General features: G+C 40.9%; 1 protein-coding gene across 5 annotated transcripts in view; it reads right to left on the minus strand.

Annotated features, from left to right (window-relative positions):
• Window positions 1-20,897, minus strand: part of LOC124143255 (cytoplasmic dynein 1 light intermediate chain 2-like) — a 38,341-nt gene continuing 17,444 nt past the window's right edge. Inside the window, exons 5-13 of one of the 5 annotated variants that reach the window (XM_048380446.1) lie at window positions 19,909-20,096; window positions 19,109-19,202; window positions 17,352-17,487; window positions 16,030-16,141; window positions 15,249-15,350; window positions 13,758-13,853; window positions 13,452-13,460; window positions 10,346-10,475; window positions 1-6,646 (exon numbers count right to left, since the gene is read on the minus strand). In XM_048380446.1, the coding sequence (XP_048236403.1) occupies window positions 6,546-6,646; window positions 10,346-10,475; window positions 13,452-13,460; window positions 13,758-13,853; window positions 15,249-15,350; window positions 16,030-16,141; window positions 17,352-17,487; window positions 19,109-19,202; window positions 19,909-20,096 (968 nt within the window). In that variant the 3' untranslated portion in view covers window positions 1-6,545. Of the gene's footprint in view, window positions 6,647-10,345; window positions 10,479-13,451; window positions 13,461-13,757; window positions 13,854-15,248; window positions 15,351-16,029; window positions 16,142-17,351; window positions 17,488-19,108; window positions 19,203-19,908; window positions 20,097-20,897 lie in introns of all 5 variants that reach the window. The other 4 variants (XM_048380448.1, XM_048380445.1, XM_048380449.1 and 1 more) reach the window with 4 other exon arrangements.

A 20,897-nucleotide genomic window follows, 5' to 3' on the forward strand; every position in this document is an offset into this window, starting at 1 on the left:
TGTGCGATGATAAGTTTTATTTCAAGTAAACATAAGATTTCCCTATCCCATTGGAACTACAGTCCTACGCAGAACTCTGAGAGTCAGAACTTGCCGGGAAGGGGCATTTACAGAAGCAGTATCACAAATATTATACACAGCATGGTAGAAAGGGTATGTTGAGTACTGAGCTATCAATCAAATCAGACTAGTTGTTAACTTTCACAAGATCCTCTTGTCTAGCTATTGTGATTACCACACAAACCTCACTGCATGTTCTGTGTCTATTAACTGATCACACCCAGCATGTGAAACCCAGCCTTGCAGCTGCACATGTGAGAACCAGGATTACAGCTGCAAATGTGAGACCCAAGATTACAGCTGCAATTGTGAGACCCAGGATTACAGCTGCACATGTGAAACCCAGCCTTGCAGCTGCACATGTGAATCACAGCCATGCAGCTGCACATGTGAAACCCAGCCTTGCAGCTGAACAGATGAACCCAGTCATGCAGCTGCACATGTTATTGCTAACAATGGCCCACACAAATACTTGCCACTAGCAAAGTGAAGTCATACTTAACAATGTTGATTTAACAAGAGGAATACTGGTATGACATGCATCATTTTAACAAATTATCAGCTGGTTTTAATTTATCAACTTAGAAACACTTGACCTGACTTTGGAAATCTAATGACCACTCTGCTAGTTCTCGCCACCATTCAGAAAATAGAGCAAGCACATACACAAGATTCGGTTCACAGCTATTAATCAGTATAGCGCCTGATGATATATATCATAATAAAATCACAATAAATAATCGTACTAAATGCAGCAGGAAGGAGTACCTGGAGCCAGGTGTAGTAAAGACCATCGACCAGATTGCTTCACAGAGGCATCGCGAAGTGAGGGGAAAACAGCTGTACTCCTACACCTCTCTACATTCAACCAGGAGAATGCGGGCATAAGAAATGGATTCAAAACTGTCTTTAAACCATTTTTTAAAGCAAGAAATGATTTTGAAATGTAAAAAATATATATAAAAAATCAAAGGAAACTGTTTTGCCTGATAAAATCCAATATTTATCTGTGTTTTTAATTATGTTAATGGAAACATCGAAGGAAACACAGCAGATGAAGCAAATTCCCAAGGCCGCCCTTGATCAGGTCCTGTCTACACCCAGTGATGGCTTCTAGTAGACACAGGAGGGCAGACTCAACTATTAAAAATCTTAAATACGAAAAAACTTTCTAATGAAAAGGCACAACTTGACTATTGTTTCGTAATTATTTACAAAATTCCTATATGTCAGTAGTCAAAAATATTTGTATTTGATTGCATACTTATCTACTGGTTGTGGAAATTCCAAATATTGTAAACAAACCACAATAGGTCTGGATGAATCACTTTCCTCTACACCTGACAAGACCACTGCTGAATAATTTGTTATACACCTAGCAGCATGATTGGGGATCACTAAACAGTCCCTTCATTGGCAGCTGGGCATGCAAGGTTGGAGTATAATCATACCTGAATTAAATGCCATACGGAATACATAATTGATATAAGCCCATTATTATAGAGAATAAATTACCATACGACTACTGACATAACACCTAGTAAACTGTTCATTATATAACACCTATACTGAGCACTATCAATTCATGGCAGTTCTACAGTAATGAAAGGCGACACTTTCATATTGTTTTTGATGTACGGATTCAACTGACTGGACTCAAAATTTACAATCACAAAATCAAACAAAAATATTTCATATTTTTATTAGCCTGACCACCCATCATTGAAGATGAGAAGAGAATAAACAACTACAAAATGAATACAAAATCAGAGTAGCTGTCTACTTATTGAATAATAAATGCAATGTTTTCAGTCTCTGGCAACTGCCAACGTCTTCTAAAGAGGACAAATCCTGCTCAGAAGCGAATATATTTACATTGTAAAAATACTAAACATTCTGCACTTTAAACAATATCAGCATTTTATTTTCTCATTAGACTGACAACTTCATGCCAAATCGAAGTATTTTTTTCAAAGCAGCCCCAATTTACACCTCCTCCCAATCAAGTGAAGCTAAATAGTCAGTAAAAATCTGTATCCCATTCAATACAAAAGTGTGGCCCGATGTTGATTACAGACTTGAGCGAAAATCAGGTTATTTATTCATGAAAAAGCCTTTGAGACGTATCTATTGTGTGCCATCATGTTCTGTATCTACAGTGTTCAGCAAAATATCAGCAAGAGAAATCTTATTTGTACAAACTGGTTATCGTTTTGCTAGAAAATCAAAGGTCAGATAACAACTGTCAGATAAACTTGCTGGAAACCCTTAGGATGTAGTAGTATGTGACATCGTGGTTGGTTACCATGGAAATGAGCACCGTAAATTTATGTGTGGTCAGGTTGATCTCGGTCTTGCATACTAAATATAAGCCAACAAAAACAGGAACATAACAAAGTCATAAACACATCTCAAGACTTACAAATACACATTGCACATAATGCCATCTATATTGGCGGACCTATGGTTAAGCTTCATAGGTCAAGGTTCATAGGCCATGGGGTCAACGAAACCGTCTCACCGCAGGACAAAGGGTCAATCTGTTGTACTTCGTGACAAGCATTTTCCAGGAGTAGGCTGCAGGGAGACAATGCTTGCTGGTGCAAACAATCTAAACTGATGGGAGCAAAATCTGGCAATAATAACGTGCAGTAATCATAGCAAATATCCCAATTAATTTAAGTTTATGACAAAAATACATATGTACAATAATTCCAAAAGTATGTTAATGCTTCATTCAACATTGCACATATAATCCACAATCTCACTGTTACAGGCCAATATTTGGTGATTAGTCCAGACAAAGACAACTTCAGTAATGATAATAATCATAATCATACTTAATCTCCACCAATCAAATGTAGTGTCCTGTGGTGAAAATATGCCTACCGTATTCACTGTAATAAGTGCCGTAATGAGTGACAAAGCGGGTGCTTATTAAAACCAAAAACAATGAGTAAAATATATTTTCAGAGATCGAGTGAGAGTGAGAGAGTATTGTTTTACGCCACTTTTAGCAATATTCCAGCAATATCATGGCGAGGGACACCAGAAATGAGCTTAACACATTGTACTCGTTAAAGGAATCGAACCCCGGTATTCGGCTTGACGAGCAAACGCTTTAATCACAAGGCTACCCCACCGCCCTTCCAGAGATCGAGCGGTTGGGAACAGTATCAATGAATCTAAAAACCCTTCCATACTAGTTACTAAGCACTTATATACCTGTTCCGTTTTCTGTAAATAATAAGAAAAATCTCTGTGACATACACAAGCAATATGCCATGGCATGTAAATTCTCAGTCTTTGTAGGGTGTGCTCATAGAGAATATTTACAAAATATCTAGAACTTGGTCAGTGAGTGCCAATTTTAGCACAACCCCTAATATGGCGAATACGGCAGCACAAAGCAATTATGTTACTTTTTTTTAACATTTCATGAGGCAAAACTACACAGGAAATACGTAAGGAACATGATCTTTGATCTTATTCCACCAACGGTTGATATTAGACACAGCTGGTGGAAAATGGCAAGAAATCCGAGACTGACAATAAACCCTTGTTATCCCTTAAACCATACCACTCTCATATTGAACATAAAATCATCATTTATATCAGAACTGTACTGACAGGCTGTTACTTGAATAAGTCATATTACCACTTAGTTTCAAAAGTTAACCATTAAAAGGCAGTATTTGTAAATAAGCGAGGCAAAATATAGATAGTTGACACATCTGTATGTACATGTATTATATTTGTTCAAATTCAAAACAAGGAACACCTATAAAGAGACTGTACAAGACTCAAACAAAACAACACTTGCATGGAGGCTAGGGAAACGATCAGAGACCCATACACCATGTCAATACACACATCTCTCTATATTGACCTTTAAATGTCAATTTGTTTATTCAGAATCATTAACAAGTCTGCTACACAAGTTAAAGTTGACCTTGCTATCGAAAAATCTCAACTCAAACGAAATTATTCCCCAAACCTTTATTCACAAGAAGCTGAACCAAAAGTTAGAGATACAAAAATGTCTTAAAGAGCAAGGTCAACTTAAACGCAAAAAACCCTCCATAGAACACATGAAGGTTCCCCTGATTCCCCCCTTGACCTTCAACTAGGGGAGACAAGCAGGGGACACGCCTCTAGCACAAATTCTTTCCATTGCTTTTGTCTCTCAGTATCAATGCCTACACAGAAGGGAGGTAACTCTTATTATGCTCTCCCCTTCAACCTGACTAGATCGCATTATTTGGATATTGTTTGGTAGGCCGACAACAAGTGACATAATCATCACACATAATGTATGGTCCCTGCTGATCATCTTTTTAACAGGACGTTTCATGCATTGATTATTTCTTCATATGTCTTGCTGTGGAAATATGTGTGACACATGTCTGGAGCATGTGCAGTAATGCATGACAAAGATCAACGTCTGTCATCTTAACATATATCTACATACACAAGAAAACCATAGCAGAGGGGTGGGGTTTGAGGTGAGGGTGGTGGTGGGGGGTGAGGGTAGTAGAGGGGAGAGGTGGGCATCTATCAAGTTGATAGTGGAGAAGAAAGAGCCTCTGGTTGTCATGTACAGGGGTAGACACCGTTGGTCAAATCAACCAATCTGCCGTTCATTTCGGACAAGTGTTTTTTGTGAAATAGCCAGTTCAATTGGAATTTCACAAGTCTTGGCCTAACATACTAGTGTGTAACCTTGTAATATGTAAATGAAGGTGTGTATTTATGTTTTCTCAGTTTCCATCATCTAGAGGGAGATGTTTCCTAGCAACCAGTAGCCCCAGGGGTTGAGAGAAAGCAAGCAGCCTGGGCAGCCTATTTGGGTAATATGTGTCGCTTCAACAGTACAACACTGTTGTCTCTCTAATATGGTGAATGTACAGGGTGAGGTGCTCTTACGTGTCTGTTACGATGGAATATTCAGAATTTAAATATTAAATACAAATTTAATGCAAATAAAGAATTAAGTAGAAATTATTCGGGAAGCTGAATTAAGGGGAGATGATTGATCTGGGGATTGGCTCAGAGAATCCAGTTTGTCATCAACACTGCTTCACAAGTCACACTCAATTGTCACAGTAAATCATGATGTATGCATACATAGATTAAGTGGATTCTTAAAAGATGTTTTATGCAAGAACATTTTCGTACAGAAATACTTGGAATGAAAGCTCGGACGACCAGACCATATTCCAGAGACACCTAGCCTTGCTCAGGATAGCTTCTTGAAATTATAGTTGCTGGCAGTAATATTGAATAAGCTCTGCCATCATCTGTTGGCCAACAACTGGCCATGGCCCATTACTGGCAGGGTAGGTCAGAGTGGGCGGGGCAGAGAGGTCGGGGCAGAGTGGGCGGAGCAGAGTATGCAGAGCAGCAGAGTAGGTGGGTCAGGGTGGGCGGGGCAGAGCAGGGTAGGGTGGGACCAGCCTGAACAGGACCTGTTAGTAGTTTGTTCATGAGAAGCAAATATTTTACTGGAATAGGTTACTCAATGAAGAGATGAATTCATATTACTTAAGTTATCCAGGCCAAGCAAAAATATGACAGAAAACATCATTTCTGTGAAAGAAGTGAAAAGAGATTACACATCTGATAACAGCATGTTTGTTAGTCTGTCTGGTGCTCAATAATATTCAGGAGATGACAAGGTCTGTCTTGTGATGCTATGGGACGTTGAGAGAAGCAGAATATGTGAGCTGTACCAATTGAGCGGAAGGAGGTTACCATAGTTACTCATAAGACATGGTTAAAATGAGATAATTGTCATGGATGTATCCTCTGTAATTTGTAAACTGGATAATAAATAAGCCAATACAACAACAACACTGGCATTATACTCATAATGATAATATGTCAGCCACCGTCTCCTTTATCTTCACAGTGTCGACCAACTTTATAATACGCTGTGTCCTATTGGTAAAAGTATCTGGAATAGCATTCTACCTCCCCATCACATCTCTGAGTTCGTCACTGAGTATTAGCACTAGGGGTCTTATGATGGTCTCCAAGTCAGGGATGTGTAATACATGATTTGTTTGTAGCACAATAACTTAAATAGGACGTAACAAAGGATTATCTATCTATACATACACGGCACCATCCATCTTTTATGTACAGTCAATCATTGCAATGGTAGACAGTAAGCAGGACTTACTTAAAGTATCAAGATATCTTCAATTTTTAATTTCAAGGAAATATGTTTTTGTACACATATAATAATACATTCATTTAACACAAGACTGAGGCAAACTTAGGTTCCAAGGTAGATTTGCTTTGCCCATAAATAACAAAGATCTGTGTGGTCCGTGGCGACGCTGTTTATCTGTGTCCGCAGCAGTTATGAGAGAAGCCGATATTGCAGCAACTGGGCAGAGAACGAGAGACACAGATTGACAACACAAACCATCTACGTTGCCCGGTCATGGTGGAACCAAATATAGTCAGTCTGTCAACAATCAGGATCCCGAGGCACTTGTGTCATTTGAATTGGTCTCCGCTGGCTTCTTCCCCCTCGTCATCCGCTCCAACTCCGCCGCTGCATCACGCGAGACTCTATCTGTGAAGGACAAGAGATCATGTGTAGGCAGGTCAAAGTATATAAAACCTTGGGAATAATAATCAGTTTTAGGTACACAATGTCATGGTACAGATTCTAACCTGATCATAAATCAATGTTAGATTTTGTTGCTTGGAGTGAGTGAGTTGGGATTAATGCCTCTTTTAACAGTATTCCAGTTATATCACGGCGTGTCAGCTTCATGTGGGAGGAAAGCCCGAAGTGACGCAGGTCTCAGACATTTACCACTTCGGTGAAACCTACAAGCACGGGTGTGGTGCTGACAAACCTAGAAACATAATTGGGGCGAACTGGGATTCGAACCCACAATCATAGGTTTCTGGCGTGCCCAAGGGATGCAACTCTGCACAGCGAATTGCGGCGCCTTAGAGGACTGGGCTGTGTGTCAGCTTTATGTCCCAGCCCAAGTGAAGTTGGTCCTAGCCGTTGAACTTGCTTTGACCTATCTTTACTGAGGGACTGCCATAAACCAAATGTGTCAGTCAACATGGCAGGTGGGGGTGACAAAGTGGCAGTTGCAACATGACAGCTAAAATGTTGGGCTCCAACATCAACCTGTGGTACAGATTTGTGTGTTTGTTGTTTAACGCCACACTCAGTAATATTCCAGCTTTATGACAGCGGTCTGTAAATAATCGAGCATGGACCAGACAATCCTGATTTTGACACCTGATTGACAGGTTGGCAGGCAAATAGCTCAGTATTGCTGATTATCAATATCCACAGTGACATGTAATTTGATGAACCACTTAGGGCTATTGAAATGCATAAAACTGGCAGAACTTGAGTGAGAGGTAGCCAATATGTTCACTGTGTCTATTTTGATATGATTTGATTCGCACAGGGTTCCCTTGGTCTGCAACACTCTGATTGATTCATCACTAACTAGGCTTTAAACAGTGCCCAAACAGCCAATCAAATTGTTGTACTCTTGCACAAGACAAACTGAGTTGAAGGTACTGAGTGAGTGAGTGAGTGAGTGAGTGAGTGAGTGAGTGAGTGAGTGAGTTGGGTTTAACACCGCTTTTAACATTATTACAGTTATATCGTGGCGTGTCAGCTTAATGTGGGAGGAAAGCCCGAAGTGATGCAGGTCTCAGACGTTTACCAGTTCGGTGAAACCCACGAGCATGGGTATGGTGCTGACAAACCTAGAAACATAATTGGGGCGAACCGGGATTCGAACCCACAATCATAGGTTGCTGGCGTGCCCAAGGGACGCAACTCTGCCCAGTGAATTGCGGCGCCTTAGACGATTGGGCCACCTGTGCCCCCTCAAGTTACTGACCATTCTAGCCAGGCGCCAATGGTCTTAGAGTGCAGATACTGGGGGGAGTGGCTGTAATGATTTCAGATTAGTCTAGACTCAATCTGGACTTTCTGGATAGTGTGGACGTGTCTGGAGGCGTCCTAACGAATATCAATGTAAGGCGAACGTCAATGTAAGGCAACATGACAGATTCGGAGATGAGACTGTGATGATGTGGAGCGGGATCATGATGACTGACAGAATGCCACTGCACTGTCCATGGAAGGGTCATTCAGTAGTACAACCGAGGCAACATACTGGCGCCAATAGTTGTGCTGCTTGTGTGCCACGTTTTATTGTAACTGACAAACTCAAGCAGCACAACATGAAATGACATGAAAAGACAGCCACGAGTCTGGGACATGACATCTAACACCACCCGCCATGTTAGCTGAACTTACGAGGCCAGGTGCTGCTAGAGTGAGTGAGTGAGTGAGTGAGTGAGTGAGTGAGTGAGTGAGTGAGTGAGTGAGTGAGTGAGTGAGTGAGTGAGTGAGTGAGTGAGTGAGTGAGTGAGTGAGTGAGTGAGTGTATGTATGGTTTTACGCCGCTTTTAGCTATATTCCAGCAATATCATGGCGGGGACACCAGACCACCCGCCATGTTAGCTGAACTTACGAGGCAGGGGCTGCTAGAGTGAGTGAGTGAGTGAGTGAGTGAGTGAGTGAGTGAGTGAGAGTGTATGGTTTTACACCGCTTTTAGCTATATTCCAGCAATATCACGGCGGGGGACACCAGAAATGGGCTTCACACTTTGTACCCATGTTGGGAATCGAACCCAGGTCTTCAGCATGACGAGTGTACGATTTAACCACTGGGCTACCGGACCGCCCCTGCTGCTAGAGGAGAGGGCAAGACACCCTCAAAACTGTCATGAGGGACTAATTCAGCCAACGCCACATAAACAATGTTTGACCAATCATGGGAGCATGATCCAGTATTGATCAAGTCATTGCAAATGTTTATTCTTCCCTCACACCCGCCATTTTACTTGGTTGTCTGCACCCTTACAATACACCGCCAACATATCCTGTTGATTGTCATGTAAACCTAGTCCTTCCTTTTTCTCAATACCTCTTTGCATTTCTTTAATCATCTGTTATTTTGGAATATCCCCTACTTTTTTGGGTGAGTATATTATATTACACTTGAGGGCTGAGGACATATTAACTTGCCATTTAGACTTTAAAGGAAGTGAAAAGGTCAGTGCTAAAGATGGATGGATGGATGGATGGATGGATGGATGGATGGATGGGTCAGCCGGTTGGATGTGGCCGACTCATGACACAAGGTCAAGGTGAGCCAGAAATGTAATGCTAGGAATAGTCTAGGGATGTCATCGTATACTGCGATATCAATACATATTTAATGCAAACACAGTATCAATACAAATTTATGAATATCGTAAAGTATTAACTTACAGCCCGGAAACACTTACATTTATTGAGATTGCCAAGGAAACGACAGACAATGAGTAAGAACATTCCATTTTAGACATTTCATGGCCAAGCTTCGTTCATATTGAGCATTAGGTTGATTTATTGCAGGTCTACAAAGGTAATATCTATCTACACACATACACAACAATTATCTTTATTATCCATCAATACATTGTGATACTCAATATAATTTATGGGGTCCCATGTGGTCTTCCCACTATTCCCTTCAATGTCTGTTAACTTGTTCTTTTCAAAAGACCCTCAGTCAACTATTATAGACTGTTAAGCCTAAAACAAGAAAGTGAGAACAGTGTCTTGTTGACATAAGGCTATCCCATGAACAATACACTGTGCTACCGGAAGAGGGGTACCTGTTCCTGTGCCAACAGTCTTCAATAATTGATTATGACTAACGTCTGTTGAAGTGAGTGAGTTAAACAATTTCGGCATTATTTCAGCCATACAGTGGCTACGGCGACAGGGAGATAGTTGAAGACCACACAGGTACACCATGTGAAGGCCCTTCTTCATATGGTTTGTTTGTTTGTTGTTTAACGCCACTCAGCAATATTTCAGCTACATGATGGCGATCTGTAAATAATCAAGTCTGGACCAGACAATCCAGTGATTGACATCATGAGCGTCGATCTATGCAATTGGGATCCAATGACATGCACCAACCAAGTCAGCGAGCCTGACCACCCGTTAGCCTCTTACGACAAGTAAAGTCGCCTTTTACAGCAAGCATGGGTTACTGAAGACCTAGTCTATCGTGGATCTTCACGGGTCTTCATCATATGGCTGCAATAAGGTTTTACAACATCATACAAATCTGTATCATTTATCATTCTGAATATTATTTGTTTTTACTGAAGACTGATTATGGCTGGTTGTGGAGGGAGGAGGGTAAGAAAGACATAGCTGCGTTACCTGAGACTGGAGGCGTACCTGTTCCCGTACCACCGCCACCGGGCTGGCCGGTCTTCTTGTTGAGTAAACTGTTGAAAAAGTTGGCCAGCATCCCCTCGCTGGTGGCTCCGGCTGGTGCCTTGCCCTCCCCCTTCAAAAATAGACAGGCGACAATAAAGCAACAGAAGCCATCTCATGTGGACGCCCAACAGAAACCATCTCACGCAGATGCCCAACAGAAGCCATATCATGCGGACGCCCAACAGAAGCCATCTCATGCGGACGCCCAACAGAAGCCATCTTGTGTTGGCTCCACACAGTTAAAGTGTTAATTTGAGGCTTTGGGTAAATAGTTTGAGACCAGTGTCATACATCAATGTGAGATCTTGTTTCAGCTATATTACAGCAACCTCTAAATAATCAACTCTGGCCAGTAAAACATTCTCACAACAGCCACGTCACACGCTGTAACCACCAAATCCTCGCTGGTCAGCTCTGAAGACGAGCAGAGGGCGTTCCGTGTCTCACCTCGTGTTTAGACACACAGTCCCATGTCATCATTAGGCACATATTCTTTTCAACACAATACATGAGACATATTCGAAGCTAAACACTTGTTAATGCCTGGCTGCTGTTAACAAAACTGGGCCTGTAGTGTTGGGACACCATAAGACATGTTTACATGCAATAAAAGTTACTGCCTTATTTTGAGGAAAAAACCTCTATTAATGACTTCTTGGACTATTCTTTGTAAACCAAGCTAGCAGTTCTATATATACAGCATCTCCACTTCTGGAAGCAGCCAGGAGGAATTATTTCCCACAAGACAGCAAGCCCTGTCACACTCGTGTGGTCTTCACACTTTCAGTGCCACATTCATGGGTGGCCTGGTATTCCCAAAGCTCCTTCCCAGCATGTGACACCCCAGCTGCACTCTCGGTAACATCTCAACCGTGACTGGTGGCAGCGACAACAGAGAGTTCCGCGAATGGACTATTGCTGCAAGGAGCTGCAATTCCCACTTACCAGGAATGTATAAACCACCAGCTTACAAGCATGGGGATTTAGTAAGTCACCTATCCCAGATTTCCAAGCAGGGATAGCCATCATGTTCATACGCTCATTTACCACGGCCTACACAAATGCTATGCAAGATAGAGCTGAAGTATAGTTGGACCTAGAAGCCAAGCGTTGTGTACAGAAACAGGGAGAACAGAATGGATGGATGTGAACCCAGTTGGATGAAAATGAGATCTTTTACTCCCACACGACGCCTCCCTGTAAGACGACCTGAGAACACATCCATAGAAGGTCACATCGGGAAATATTTCAAATCAGCCAATCAGCTTAGAGGTTTCTTATTTCTCGGTACAAGTTAGGAACACATTAGAACAAGTATAACTAATTTCTTTAACACGAAAACGAATATAACCAAGGAATTCCAAACAGTGTCCGAAATAAGTCTGCCCGTTGCTGGTAACGTTTCTGTTGGACTGCATAAAATATTCTTCCACCCGTCAGACTGTCTGTCAGACAGTTTTAAGACTACTTAAATATGCAGTTTTCCTTCTAGACACTCAAGTTATTGTTTGCATTTTTTCATCTGAATCAAGACGTGATTTGTCCCTTCTTTTTTGGGGTGATTTTTCAATATTTATGTCTGAAAATTTAACTTATTGAGTTACCTGCCAAACTGTCTTTCAAAATTCAATGTTACTGTAGTGTTGTGGATATTTTATACATCATGTTGTTTCAGAACAAATTTCTGAAAGGATGTGGTAAAGAAATGAAGTCCAACGGTTTTAGAACGCTGACATCAGATTGACTCCAGAACCTACACACCTTTTATGTTCGCTCAGGGTTCACTTAATGCGGCCTTCTATGGACTTGTTGTCAAGATCTTCACACACAGAGGAATCGTATCAGAGTAAACAATCTTATTCATTGAGATTGGTGTGAACCAAGTGCATAGAGAAGATGGAGGTCCATGTTGTTTAAAGCTGCAGTCAGCATTTAAGAAATGTTCAGCAATGTTCAAGCTACATCATGGCAACCTGTATTTGACCAAGTAAGTGCCCGAGAAACCAGAGGTCGATAGCATGAGCAACGATCCATGCCAACGGAATAAGATGATAAATTCAACATGACCACTCGATCACCATTCAGACAGCTCTTATGACAGGCAGGCATGCCTTGGTAAAGACTCTGATGAACATTATGTAAGAAGACAAGACAGAACATTGTAAACACAAAGCACCTTCAGAAAGACCATTCATTGGAGACAGTTCATTAAGATTTACAAAAATTAATTTAGTTCAACTGAGAGACCTCTTATTGTTGATCAATACATGTGTATTAAATAATAAAGCAACATTCATGAAGAGTGTATACAGAGGATTCATCACGAGTGTTTTTTCATATGGGAAATATCAACCGAGTCTTAGTTAATCGGTATTTGCCGAGCCTTTGGCGAGGCAAATACCGATTAACGGGACGAGGTTGATATTTCCCATATTAAAAAACACGAGTGATGAATTCTATTTATCATTTTCACATTTTTGCTTCCAAATTAAGGAATAATTGCATTAAACATTAACATCAGCAACTTGTCGAAATCTTACGTATAGATCGTGCGTAGTGATACATGTTTTCCATAGCCATGTAAACCAAAATAAACAATTCGCTGAGAAAAAAAGTTCCTCAGATTATTTTAAACAAAATACTTGAACAGACTTTTGCAGAATAATTGAAACTTTAAATAACGGTAACAACAACGATTCTGTGTAATCTGATTATATCTCTGGTGTAACTTCACTTATAATATATAGTTTCAAATCAAACCGCTCGCTCTTCCGGTTATCTAATTTGCATATCTAATTTGCATACTTATGTGATTTGGGTATGACATACATGTTTTTATGTCATAAGCTTATGTCATGGATAAATGCTTAAGTTAAATGATAATATGAACTGTGACAGATGACATGAACATGATGAAGTGAAGGCTGGGTTACAGGTACACAAGGTGGAAAGACACTGAAAGAAACCATAAACAGATACACTCAATGAAGCAACCAAACTGAGCCATCAAGTCACCCACACAGCAGCAGTTGATGTATATACTTACTTTGGGGCTCTGAGATTGCAACGAGACAGGTAAGGTGAATATTTACACAGGTAAAACAGTTCAATGTTGGATTAGATCAATATGTTTTGGGGGTGGTCTTGGCACAAGGCTTTAACTCTGATACAATTTACATGAATTTGAAGCCATTATCTTATCCCTTGTTTATGAGAGCTGAAAGGGATAAATAATTTAGTAGTTTTATAATTCAACAACTTCTAATGGAATAAACACAATGACTTGTTTGAATAGTACTGAAAGCATTTCCTGGCATTTCCTGTGAAGTATGTACACACAACCATGACACACCTTGCCACGGCCGGGCGTGGATGGCGACGACCCTTGTCTCTCGGGGGTCCGCTGTACCTGGGGACGCTGCATCCTCTGGGGGGTGCCCTCTGCTGGCTGAAAACAGCAGACCAGTTGTTATACTCAGGGCAACAAATAATGGAACAGGTAGAACAACCCGTATCAAATGGTACCTTGTTTTCTGTCTCCATAATTAATATTGAATTAGTAAGGCTAAAAAAAAATTAATCCGCCGCATGTTTCGTTTTTATTTCCATTTTCAAAAGAATATAAAAATCCTACTACCTAAAGACAATGCGATCCAACATAGCACGCAGTTTCTTCCCTTTACATGCGCACTGCTTCACTGCCCATCTTGTGTTGTGGTCATGGTGGCAATAGGAGTTTGTGTGCTTGTTTATACTTACTGGTTTATTTGGTTACATACTACTTTGAACATATTGAACAAGCAAAAAACAACAACAAAACACTGCCTGCCCGCACTTTATTTTCAAGAGTCATTGCCTTTGAACCAATTTTTTTATTTTGTTAAGCTGAAGAGTAATTAGAAACTTAGGAGTGAGTGACAGCGTTGGATTTAACTCCAGGGCTTTGTACTGTATTCCAGTAAAATCATGGCGTGTCAGCTTGATGTGTGAGGAAAGCCCTAAGTGGGAAACTTATTGGTACTCTGACAAGAGACCAAATAATGTAACGCATAAGGCATAAAAAAAATACAAGAATTGGTTCTCAGGCAATGTTTTTTTAAAATATAGCATGGGCGGGCGGTGTCAATTTTGTTGTTGTTTGTTTTGTTTTTTGGTTGTTCAAACTAGTATGTAACCAAATAAACAGTTGTGTAACCAAATAAACAGTTGTGTAATCAGATAAACAATTGTGTACAATCATCCTTTGGAAAGGGCCTCCCTACATCAATGTATTCCTTGAGTAAAATACTGGAATACAGTATTTGACTACTGTTGGAATAAAACATGAGGCGAACTTGATGATGCCGCACCAAGAGAACCAAGACTATTTGTTTTTTAGTCTTAGGTATGATTAATGATAACCAAAGCTTGAAAGTAGTTATGCTTTCACATTAACAGGGACTCAGGGACATTATATTATAGGCAAATTCAGAAATGACTGTTTAGGGCTGAAGCTAACAAATGTTCATGTCACGTCACAACTGACTGTAAATAGACCAGTCTAGACAACAGAAAACAGAGGATGATCAGCAACAATCTCCAGACAACAAATCTCCACGGGTAAAAAAGCATGTGGCACTGGTCGTCTAGTCTCACCCACTCCAGTAGGACACCATCTGACCTCTGCTGGTGCAAAGACCAGTCCCCAAGGCCTTATAATGATAACATATGGCAAAACCCTTAATAACTGCAAATTTATACTGGTCCTTATGATACCTTAAACTACTCGGCAGTTTGGCAAGGACTAAAGGACTAGTGCCAATGCTAACTCTGGCTTCAGTATTAATTGCCCCTGCCAACTCACCCCCTGTGTCCCGGGCTGCGGCTGTTTGCTCAGTTGTGTCTGTTGTTTCATCAGGAACACCTGCTCATCTTCCGCCGTGATCTCCGCGTCTCTCTGCACCGGCTACAACACACAGTACACACATCATGCAACACTCATAGAGTCAGGTAATGGTAGGGTTCATCAAGGTCCACTGAAGAAGCAGGGCAAGCTCACTTCTGTCGTGATCTCCGCGTCTCTCTGCACCGGCTACAACACACAGTACACACATCATACAACACTCATACAGTCAGGTAATGGTAGGGTTCACCAAGGTCCACTGATGTAGCAGGGCAAGTTGACTTCCGTGAGTTGTACAGACACACTTCATCACCACACTGAACAGAGGTCACATAGCAGTATAATGTGGACCCTCCATTTTGGGTACAAGATTTAGGAAAAATTTCTTTCTTGATATTTAATGCACAGTCAAACCTTATATTCTATTGAAGTATTGACAAAATAACCTGGTCATACAGAGTATATCTGAGCATACAGGAGTATATCAGGATATGCTTGAGCATCTCTGGAATATGCCAGGGTGTACCAGAATATATCAGCCAGCGGTAGAAACTAACATTCTTAGTCCACTAGTCCTTATAATGATACCACACAGCAAAACCCTTCAAAATGGCAAATTTCTACTCATCCTTATGCTACCATAACTATTTGACAAGGACTACAGGACTAGTGCCAACTTCTAACTCTGTCAGAATATACCAGGACACAACGGGGTATGCCCGAGTGGTCTCAACATTCTCACCTTTCTCGTGACTGGTTTGGCTATGACATCATCAAATGCATCTTCTGGCTTCATGCTACTCATATTTTCATATAATATGCTAATTTTCTTCTCATTATCCCAACCTGATGGTCTGAAATGGGAAATAGAAAATCTTTATTAATTCATTTTTAACATGATTTAAAGGTAACATTAGCATTGACATATCATATACCGTATAGAGAAAGTGGAAGAAAGTCTACTGACTCACAGCTCCAGTGATGAACCAAGTGAGCCAAGGCTGCTTCATGAGGCTTTCAATTAGGGCTGGGATGAGTCCAAATTAACTACTAACCCCCCCCCCCCCCCCCCACCACCAGGGTGCCTGCTGAAGGTCTCAAGAGATAGGTACAAAATGTCCATTTGGGAAACGTTTGACCGTACTCCTGTCAAAATGTATTTAGATACAGATATAAAATGATCTGGTCATGCATACACTGAAGTTGACTGAAGTTTTATCTTTATGCAAACATATAAAGTCAGAAAGAATGTGTGCATAGTCGGAAAGAAATGTGAACATTTGTCACTTACAGTGTAACCATAGAGTTCTAGATAATTTTGGCCATTAAACAATATATCATGTGACTAACCACGGGTCTGGGTAGTCCTCCGGGTAGTCCTGTGGGTACCCTGGTCCTACTCAGTACCCACCCGACCCGAGTACCCGCTTACCCGCCACAGCCCTACTTTCAACAGTATTCCAGTTTCATGATAGTCCTCAGGCTTGGAGTGAGTGGGGAATCGAACCCAGAAAACACTTTAACCACAAGGCTACCCCACCGCCCCCTCAGACTTGGAAGCCAAGGGGTCCAGGTTGTAGACGACTGTGTGCAAACACTGGGATCCACTGAGACTGTTTGTTGGTCAGCTTTACCTCCTCACTTAGCAATATTAGCAATATTAGCAATGTCAAGGCTGGACCAGACAATCCAGCGTGATATTATGAGTAAAGATACTTGTTGTCGGTACGTATACACGTTATCAACCAAGTCACCAAGGCTGGCCACCAATCCAACAAATTGCCTCTTCCAACCTGCACAGGTGGCTGGGGACCAAGTCTGGTCTGGGAGTCCAGCTTGTAGACAGCCAAAAGCAAACATATGCCACTACCTATAACAGCATATACTCAGTGAGTGAGTATGATTTTACGCCGCCTTTAGCAATATTCCAGCAATATCACGGCGGGGGACACCAGAAATGGGCTTCACACATTTTACCCATATTGGGAATCGAACCCGGGTCTTCAGCGTGACGAAGGAACGCTTTAACCCCTCCATCATATACTGAAAACCTATAATACTTACACAAAGACACTGTCCTTCTCCACTACATAGGCTTGAGATGTGAAGGGGAATCCATATACTCTGTGTACTAAATATTTGTACAATAATTCACAGTTCCGGTCTTCCTTCACTGATGAGTATAACAACGATGCACCATCTGGCAAACGTTAAGGATTCTATGCAAAAGCTGACAACCTTTTATGGGGAATAGATACATATGTTAGTGTAAGTAAAAGCAGCGTTAGAAATTGGCACTAGTCCCATAGTCCTTGCCAAACTGCCCAATAGTTAAGGTATCATGAGGACTAGTAGAAATTTGCCCTTTTTAAGGGTTTTGCTATATGTTATCATTATAAGGATAAGTAGTTCTGACCTGTTAGTTTCTACCACTGAAAAGATGTCGAAAGCTTACCGGTTTCTGGCAATCAAACAGTACAATGACAAATGCTTTATACTGACGATGGAGAATACTGAGTTTGATTGGTCAATCTGAAGTACCAATCACAATCCAGTTTCGAAAATACATATTAGCAATATCAATCATGAACCTCATACAGTCATACAGACTTATTACAAGTGAGTGTGACCTTGAGTGAATGAGTGAGTGAGTATGGTTTAACACCACTTTTAGCAATATTCCAGAAATATCACGGCAGGAAATGGGCTTCACACATTGTACCGAATCAAACCTGGGTCTTCGGCGTGACGAGTGACCGCTTTAAGTACTAGGCTACCCGACCGCCCCGTGACCTTGAGAGTCTACTACCCAAAACAAGACAAACACCTCAGCCAACATTCCACTCACCCTCATTCAGACTGCACTCAACCTCAAATTGAGGAACATACTCGGACTAGGAGTGTACTGCTACTTTCTATCCCTGAACTCGCATTGCTATTCAACCACTATTTCCATCCTCCCCAAACTCACATAGCTATTTAACCACTATTTCCATCCTCCCCAAACTCACATCGCTATTCAACCACTATTTCCTTCCTCCCCAAACTCACATAGCTATTCAACAGCTATTTCCATCCTCCCCAAACTCACATAGCTATTGAACCACTATTTCCATCCTTCCCAAACTCACATAGCTATTCAACCCCTATTTCCATCCCCCACTGAATTCACATCGCTATTGAACCACTATTTCCATCCTCCCCAAACTCACATCGCTATTCAACCACTATTTCCATCCCCAAACTCACATAGCTATTGAACCCCTATTTCCATCCCCCACTGAATTCACATCGCTATTGAACCACTATTTCCATCCTCCCCAAACTCACATCGCTATTCAACCCCTATTTCCATCCCCAAACTCACATAGCTATTGAACCACTATTTCCATCCTACCTGAACTCACATAGCTATTCAATCACTATTTCCATCCTTCCCAAACTCACATCGCTATTCAACCACCATTTCCATCCTCCCCAAACTCACATCGCTATTTAACCATTATTTCAATCCCTGAACTCACATCGCTATTCAAGCACTATTTCAATCCCTGAACTCACATCGCTATTCAAGCACTATTTCAATCCCTGAACTCAAATCGCTATTCAACCACTATTTCTATCTCTATCCCAGCCAGTTCATCTGAGACAAGTGAAAATCCAGAGAGACTAGTTGTTTTCTCCCCAAATCTAGTTATTTTAAAGAAGCCACTAGTTTATCTCTGCCTTTACCTTAAATGTCACATATTTGTCACATGATTCAACCAGTATGTTTGTACCGGGACTATTCGATTAAGTCTTGTTCAACTTCAAAAGGATACAACTTAGACAGAACTTCCTAATATGCTGTTGAATGAAATCGAAATGTTCTTCTCGGAAGTCATGTTCCTTTTCCAATGTTGAGATTGCGTCACTCTGAAATGCAAATTTATTTAGAAAGTTTACAGAAATGGCCAAATTAATCTGACAGTGATAAATCAAGATTGCCTGCTGAAGACTACTTAATGGGGTCCCTTTCACAAATATATTCTGACAATAAAATATATGCATTTCAAATTTAGCAGTCTACAATCTAAAATTTGTAGGGTCTGTGATAGCTCTTACCTTAGTTATAACAACTACTATTGGAATTCCTAGGTTCTGCGATAGCTCTTGCCTTAGTTATAACCACTACTATTGGAATTCCTAGGTTCTGTGATAGCTCTTACCTTAGTTATAACGACTACTATTGGAATTCCTAGGTTCTGTGATAGCTCTTACCTTAGTTATAACGACTATTGGAATTCCTAGGTTCCGTGATAGCTCTTACCTTAGTTATAACGACTACTATTGGAATTCCTAGGTTCTGTGATAGCTCTTACCTTAGTTATAACTACTACTGTTGGATTTCCTAGGTTCTGTGATAGCTCTTACCTTAGTTATAACTACTACTATTGGAATTCCTAGGTTCTGTGATAGCTCTTACCTTAGTTATAACGACTACTATTGGAATTCCTAGGTTCCGTGATAGCTCTTACCTTGGTTATAACTACTACTGTTGGAATTCCTAGGTTCCGTGATAGCTCTTACCTTACTTATAACTACTACTGTTGGAATTCCTAGGTTCTGTGATAGCTCTTACCTTAGTTATAACTACTACTATTGGAATTCCTAGGTTCTGTGATAGCGTGCTTTCCCCGAGTGGGAGGAGGACCTTCTCCTCGTCTGTGGCGGAGGCGGAGGGGTGGAGGGGGTTGCTGTCCCCCCGGTGTGGGGCTGATGTGGAATGACCCTCCTCCGGGGCGCTGTACTCCTGGAAGAACCGAACCACTGAAACAAAACACACCTTGTGAGACACTGTTACAATTCCAGGGATAACTCTAGTATGGGGCCTTGTGCTTTTAGCCCGTCTGAAAAAAGGCCCACATTTTTAAATACAATGGGGCATTTCAACATTCTGCTGTACGGGCAAGTGTGAGTGTAAGTCTAGAATATATGAAATTTTCACATAAAGGGCCCTTGTCAGAAAATTCCTGGAGTGAACCCTGCAACTTAATAAACTTACTACTATTTTTTTTACATATTCTTTTTCAAAATTGTTTATTCTATATTTACATCAAATGACATTTTGTATTAAATCTCAACAAGCTCAAGTTATTTAAAATTATAAAGCACAAAATGTCCAAAACAGGCCATTCACATGTAATAAAATTTAACCATGGTAAAGGCAGATAATCACTTTATCGTGTTAAAGTCCCATCAGTATTTTCAGACACAAATGATTTGTTTGATATTTGCTTGTTGATTAATGCTGCACTGAGCAATACTCCAGCTGTTCCTGACTGTATTGGACAGAACTCTTCACATACCAAGGTGACACTGTTCCTGATTGTACTTGACAGATCTCTACACATACCAAGGTGACACTGTTCCTGATTGTATTGGATAGACATCTACACATACCAAGGTGACACTGTTCCTGATTGTACTTGACAGAACTCTTCACATACCAAGGTGACACTGTTCCTGATTGTATTGGACAGATCTCTACACATACCAAGGTGACGCTGTTCCTGATTGTACTGGACAGATCTCTACACATACCAAGGTGACACTGTTCCTGATTGTATT

The sequence above is a fragment of the Haliotis rufescens genome, unplaced genomic scaffold, assembly GCF_023055435.1.
Source record: "Haliotis rufescens isolate VD_foot unplaced genomic scaffold, xgHalRufe1.0.p SCAF_30, whole genome shotgun sequence".
Classification (NCBI taxonomy): Eukaryota; Metazoa; Mollusca; class Gastropoda; order Lepetellida; family Haliotidae; genus Haliotis; species Haliotis rufescens.